The sequence below is a fragment of the Penaeus vannamei genome, chromosome 4 (genome assembly GCF_042767895.1).
Source record: "Penaeus vannamei isolate JL-2024 chromosome 4, ASM4276789v1, whole genome shotgun sequence".
In the NCBI taxonomy this organism is placed as follows: Eukaryota; Metazoa; Arthropoda; class Malacostraca; order Decapoda; family Penaeidae; genus Penaeus; species Penaeus vannamei.
In genome coordinates, this window is record NC_091552.1 from 381,620 (window position 1) to 389,119 (window position 7,500).

General features: G+C 40.5%; 1 protein-coding gene across 1 annotated transcript in view; it reads right to left on the reverse strand.

Annotated features, from left to right (window-relative positions):
* LOC113819517 (mediator of RNA polymerase II transcription subunit 29) overlaps positions 1-7,500 on the reverse strand; it is a gene marked incomplete at its 3' end in the record, with an annotated part of 12,849 nt that overhangs the window by 1,208 nt on the left and 4,141 nt on the right. Inside the window, 1 exon segment of the mRNA XM_070119226.1 lies at positions 3,565-3,737. Coding sequence (XP_069975327.1) covers positions 3,565-3,737 — 173 coding nt within the window.

A 7,500-nucleotide genomic window follows, 5' to 3' on the forward strand; every position in this document is an offset into this window, starting at 1 on the left:
ACGTGTTGGCAAAAATACAGATGATATGCCACTTGTGAAACCTCTGAGTTTTCTTCCTTTCTTTGATTTGTAAATAGCACCAACTGGCTCCTTTTGCATAGTTTTACCAGTGTTTACAAATGGATCATGTTTTTCTTTTGCATTCTTTCACAGGCCTTTAAACACCTGACATAGGGGATGACTCCAAATGGAAGAACAGCAATTCTGACAAAAATTCCATCTTTGACTTTGAGTCACATATCAACCAAGACATGACACCTTGGTAGATTTTGATAAGTCACTCGCATGCTACACCAGGCGCAGATGGAACTGTAGCACTCTAGGTACCACTTTCTTCATCTAAAAAATGAGGGAGAACATCCCATGACACTTTGATTTCTTTGCCTCTCCTAGGGTCAAGGCTGACCATCTAGATATGGCTTCTTGTCCTGATGAGATTTTTAGCTTTTTCCTGACAATGCTGCAAAAGATTGTCAGTGAGAAAAACTAGTAAAACATCTCACTTTCTGTTTCTTGTTTATTGGGATTAAAATGTTTAATTACAAAGTCTCGTATTCATCGTCTTCCAAACACATTTTTTACAATGTCCATTCTCTTTCATTTGCAGGTATGCTTCCCAGCAACCCCAAACACACTATCTACATTACAAGATGGGAGAACACCTCTGTGAAAAAGCTACAGTTCAACCTGGGGCTGCTTTTATAGATGAGTTTAAGCCCAAGCCCAACATGCACAAATATTGGTGTCACAACCCTTTGGTGGCAATGGGATTGGTTTGATGCCATCTCAGCAACACCCCACTTCAGCAGCAATTATGCAGAGCACCCTGCAAGTAATTGGCTTTAAAAGTCATGACCAGTCCCTGATATCCTGGATGAATAGTTTCAATCTGTCTTCAACCCCAACAAGAACAATACCATGGATAAAAGCCTGTTGGCCTTCTAGTAAAGTAGCAATGCACAATTTGAATGTATACAATCTGTTATAGAGATGAAATAGAGGCTGGGTACAACACTGGCTTCAAGATGTACATGGGTTAGGACCATAGGGATTTTCCTGTAAGCATGAAGGTAGTAGTCACCTTCATGTAGAAGCTTAACCTTCTGGACAAGGGATGCGGTCGCCATACCAACAACTGGTATTTCTACCCATCTGTATTTCATTCCCTGCAGGCTCACTAGACCAATGCTATTGGCACAATGCAGTGTAACGAAAAGTCTATGTCAAAAGACTTGCAGGTGGAGGGGAGAGGCAATCTACTGTAGATCATCGCAGCATCTTGACAGGCATAATGGCATTGTAAAGGATAGGCAAGCAGCCAGTGACAATGATGTCAACAGTGCACAAAAGCCATGGTCAAACTGCTACCTAACAGCTAAGGGATTAAGAGGAGAAAACCAAAACTTGTAGTTGACTTCAATGTTTGGAAGAAGGGGTGGACATGCTACATGGAGAATCATCCATTCCTATTCCATCCCCCTCTCCTGCTGCACCTGGTGATGAGGTCCTTACTCACATGCCAGAAGACATTCCTTCCCATTGGTGAAGGTGGTGTGCTCATTGCAAAATGGGCAAATAAAGGGTATGCACTGTCTTTTTTTTGTATGCAGTTCCTTGCTTCAAGGAGTACCACCCTCAAGGTGCTTTTTGAGGATGTGTACATCCTAAATAATGTATTTTTGTAAATATATCCCTTATTCTTACCAAAATAAAACGAAAATAATAATATTTGGTAATTTTGCCCTACTGTGAAACCACATTACTGCCTTGATACAATAATCGCGCACACACATACATTAAAATGGCAATATAAGACAATAATGTCCTTCATAACACACATGATATGGCTACACATATGATATGGCTAAGACAAGCTTCTAAACATAATCATATATTAAAAAACTTGGATGGCCACACACAGCAAACATCTCGCTGGGGAATGATGGCTACTCTTAGTGTTCCCTGCACTGAGTGCTAAACAGCAAATTCTGATCTCAGTGCCATTGGGTCGTGTTTACACAAAAAAGGTTCCACAAGTACCAGTAAATCAATGCCTCGTCATACCTGATCTCACATGTTTACACTTTTCCTTGATTTTTGTTAGGATCATAAAAATAGTGCTATTAGTATTTGAAAAAAATTATAAGCATAACCCACTGGTACACTTTGAAGGCGAAAATAATGGTTTCTGGACGGCTTCATAATCGATGCGTGGGCTAGGCCAGGAACCTGCCAGCACACCGCCCGCCACGGGCGACAAAATCAGAACGCAAGTTCTGATCTAGCATCGCACTGGTGGGATGCCTGGCAATGTTTATTTCTACTTTTCTAAAGTAGGTTAATACCAATAATATCAACAGTATCATCATTAAAAGCCCTAGGAAAAAATATCATTACAGAAAATTCAAGGAAGAGGGAAATTAGGTGAGGTCATGTATGGACTACCAATTGACTCCATGGTGGCAGAACACGTCAAGTCCATATGTATACAATAAAATTAACACAAAAAAATACAGTGCATAGTATAGGTACTTGCAGCCAATGGTGAAAGGATATGTTAACACATATCAGGAAATGGTGTTCCATAAGGGGGACATTTCTATGACTTACAAAATACTGTTCAAACAATAGCAGTCCTATTTATAAAGCTGGCAGACTTGGCTCAGTCAAATATAAACTAGAATTTGTGGGGAACCATTTGGATGACTGAAAATAAGTGCACGCACACACACATGCGCACACATACACACACACACAGGATGAGGAAGACAAAATTTAGTCTTATCTTTATTTTTTTTTAAATCCTGAACCTACTAGCTGATTAGCTTAACCCCTTGGACCCAGATGACGTAGGAGTCACGTCAAGGAAAAACTTGGGCAACTGCCCAGGTGAAATGCACATGCCATCAACCAGGCAAATGGACCGCAGCCCAGGTGATGCAAACTGCTGTCAAGAGTGAAGGCAAAGGTGACAGAAGAGACTCGCCACGAGTGCACAAACCTCTTGGAGTGTGATTTGACTCATTTGGCGCTTAGAAGGGGCTTTAGCATTATTCCCATCGATAAACGAATGTGGAATGTAATGTGCGTAAGAAGTGACTTGAAGAGCGCCGGTTCCAGGGAGGACACCATTTCCATGCTGCACATCGCATTCCTGGCCGCTGTGACTGGCAGCACAGGTTCTATTACGTAAAATTGAAAATTACAAAAAAATGAGGCATATGACACACATGACCAAATGTTCCATATATTTCTTTTCTTGCATTGAGATATTTACTACATAGAGATATGATAAGGAGTCTGTGCAAGGAATATAAGCAAATCAAAAGACAAATATGTAGATTGGAAAACGGCAATAAAGCTAAAAAAGTTTACGCAAAATAACTTTTCAAAGGGGACACAGAGTCTTGTCACCGCTCATGGGTGTTTGTGCGCACCCGGCCTACGCACCGCACAATCGGGATGCTGGCCACTAAGTAACCCATTGCCTGGGGTTTTCAGCTCCGTGATTTCCGTCATGTAACCGGATCCAAGGGGTTAAAAGACCATAAATGACAGACAAACCATTAGTGCATCCTTCATCTGCCAGTAGTGATGCTTGATGCGACTTATGCTGTCCTTCTGCTCCTGTTGCTGATTTGCCTGTTGCTGCTGCTGCTGTTGTTGCTGTTGAGTCTGTTGCTGTTGCTGATGCTGCTCTTGAGCTTGTTGGCTTTGCTGCATGCCCTGCTGCGGACCTGTTGAGACATTAAAACAAGTCAGCACCTAAATATCTTTGTGCAATATTTGCAAGACAAAAGATTTGTGTGAAGTTATACCATGCTAAGTCTAGGGATTGACAATACATATGTAGCTGTTACCTCTAACAAAAGGCCGTCAACACAAGTGGGCATTTGGTAATTTTGAGAAATATGGAAAAAAAGGCTTATTGCATGATTCAACCAGTGCATATGAGGCTTATACCAACTGACCCATCAGCGACGGGTAAAAATTTTGTCATGTTTACGTACGCACGAGCAGTTTCTCCTGTTTGCGCCCGGCTCGATCGGTAGTTTGTGAGCGACATATAGCACCTAAAAGCTTTTATTTTGCTAAAATTTATAAAAATATTAAAATTTTGAAGGTTTACCTTCACTTTAGGTGCCATTGCCTAAAATCTTTACCATATAAATGAAGCCGCTACTAGTGGAGAAAAACAACCTCCGTCCGACGAGCCAGTAGCGCGGGAATGGGCATGGCATGATGCCCCCGGCGTTTGGTCCACAACAGCCATGGCATGTACGTACGTGACACCCGGCGCCAATGGGTTAAGGGTAATAACTTCAAAATCAATAAAAGAGGATTTTAGTTCTGTACAGATAACCTTAAAAAAAAAACACCTATGAGACAGTCACAATAATATGATTGCTACATTTATGCAAGCTAATCAATGTACTTTCAGCAACTACCCACACCTCTTGTAACAGTAATTACTTCACTCTTTGTAACTGTGACTAGTACAGTATTAAATGGAATACATTTTGAACAGAAACTCCTTTTTTTTTTGAAGATCCAATAACGGTTTCACTAAAATCAAATATAAAATGGTAAAAAAAATATGAAAAGGGTACAGAAATTGTAAAAATATATATCTCTCTTATCAGACAACTGTCTGAATATAGGAAAATCCTGCTTTTTGTTATTAAAGTCAAGATAAAATTCAGTTACTGCAATGGTTAATGGTTAATGGCTGAAAATAAGACATCTTAGGTCATATGCCACTATGGTAAAGTATTGCAGCAAAAAGTGTAAAATTAGTTAACAATCAAAATAAAGTTTTAAATGTCAAAGTTTATAGTGCGTTATAGGATAGTATGATAGGGAAAAGGGTAAAGATGCGGTGCAAATGAAGTAAATCGGAGATCAGTAAAGGAAAGGGTTAACCCATTTACGGCAGGTGTCACACATATGTGACACCCGGAAAAATAAACATTGCTGGGTATCCCGCCAATACGACGCTAGGTCAGAGCTTGCGCTCCGATTTTGTTGCCTGTGACACGTGCAGGCAGATTGCAGGCCAGCCCTGCGTTCTGATTTTGAAGCTGCCTGGAAACCATCATTATCGGGTTCAAAAGTAGTGTATCTCTAGGTGGGGAAGCTATAGGAACATTGTTAAGGAAAACTGACAAAAGAGCTATTATGAAAATGGGTAGAGATGGCTAATGGAGAAGTAGGAGGAGAAGAATCTGGGGGATGAGATGAGGGATTTTGTGAAGGTGGTGAAGTATCAGGGAGAGTGACAGAAGGGGAGAAATCAAGAGAAGGACACTGTTGTGACAGAAGGGATTCATGTGAGTATCCAGGTCAGAGAGGTAAGAATAACAGAGAACAAAGAGGGAATAGTGAAAATGAAGGAGAGGATTGGGTGTGTTGGGAAAGTGTGGGAGAAAGAGGGAAGGAACTTGAGAGGGAGGAGGATGGATATCGGCAAATACTTTGAATGTAGAGAGAAGAGAGGGATTGGAGGGTGGATGAGGGTTTGGAAAATTTTCTTGGGTCACACCTAAGAATTTTTTGATATCATAAAGAGTTTGTGGAGGGCAGTTAAGTAACAGGTCTGAGAAACAAAGGTTCTCTTATGAGGAGGAGAAGAGGGTATAGATATGTGAGGAGCAGAGGAAGCGGAGGGTGTAAGAGAGGATGTGGAAGGCGAAGATGGAGTGGAACATTCAGGCTGTCTGGTGCGAGGAGGGGTAGGCGTCAGAGAAGTGGCTGAAACTAGAGTATCTGGATTTAGACTGGAATTTGATTGGGAGAGAGGGGGAGTAGAGGTTCAGGCTAGAAGGAAGAGATACTGGGGGAGATGCAGAGACATCTTGAGAAGATGGGGGGGGTTATAACTCTTGACTTGTACAGTATAAAATGGAACGCATTTTGAATGGAAACTCTCCTCTTTCAGTTGAAGATCAAGATTTAAGATCAAATAAAGGTTGTACTAAAATAAAGTGTAAAATCGGAAAAGATACAAAAAAGGATATAAAAATTATAAAAATATATGTCTCTTAACAGAAAATTGTCTGAATATATGAAAACCCTTTTTTTGTGATTTCAGCCAAGAGAAAATTCTGTTCCTGCAAGATCTTCATGGTAATTCCTAGGAAGCTCAAGTTTAATCATTTTTGACAGTCTGCTGAAACTTGCATGGCAGTGTGCAAAAGACTAAGAGTTATCAACTTTAACCCTTTGCTGACAGGAACATGTAATATCCACTGTAGTTTTGCTTTGGAAAATGTGTTTACCGACACATGGCTCCACAAGAGCTCAGTCACCAAGGAGTCAATTTGCAAGCCTAAGTGGTCTTATCTGACCTCCCCTTTTCATGAGTTTTTAGAAAAATGTAAAAATGCAGATGATAATACAAAGTAAAAAAGAATATTTCTAAGGATCAAGGAAAACACTACTAATTCTTTACAGTACAGATGCAACTAAACTTCATATAATTTCTTAAACCCCTTAAAAAACATAATCTACCTTGAATATTTATTTCTATAATTATTCATATATTTCTACCGAATAAGGATGTATTTTCTTACTTATGTCTGTCATTGTACATGGCCTACTGGCTTCAGTGGGATAAAAAATAACAGCTTTTTGGTTTTTTTACAGATCCCAAACTGTGAGAACTGCTTGATTTGTATCATAAGAAAACTAGGTTATCATGTTCTGGTAATTTTCAGGAATAGGTCTGCCAAACTGATTGCAACAATTTTGGTAGCAATGGATTCCTCTCGCCCACTGCAGGCAAATATGCTGATTTTATTGTATGGTAACCCCCCATTAGTGTGAAGCTTGGCCCCTACAGCAGGGGAGGGCATGGAAGGTACCAGGGAGATTGTGGGTTAAAATATGAATAATATACACAGAATCAGTCACTATACTGTCTAATGCGGGAGCTGTGCCCGTGACCCTCTCATGGGAGGCTGCCATCCCCAACCCCCACAATGGAACACAATGAATCCTCCACATATTCAGAGCAGGAGAGAGTATATGACTGACACTTGGGAGCATCTAATGGTGAGTCTGTCCGATGCTCTCTCCTGCTGTGAATACATGGAGGATTCTTTGGGTGGGGGTTGGGGGCAGTAACCCCCACATGGGGTGCGTCACAGGGGGCACAGCCTATGCATTAAACAATAAGGTAATTGATTTTGTGTATATATCAAAAATTTGCCCCACAGGTTTCCTGGTACCTCTCATGCCCTCCCCTGCTATCGGAGCCAAGAATATGGGGGTTTAGGGTGGTTCTTTATATCTTAATAGTAGAGTGAGAGGAATCCATCAATACCAAAATTACCGTAATCCCTTTGGTGGAACTATTACAGAAAATCACCTATGTTCTTCCCCAAGTTAATGAGCTTGGATGTATTATAAGACGCTAAAGACATGAAACCTCTGAAAATATGGCTAAAGAACTTTAGGATATTTTGAAACTTGAAGGAGGATTTTTATCTATATGTCAAC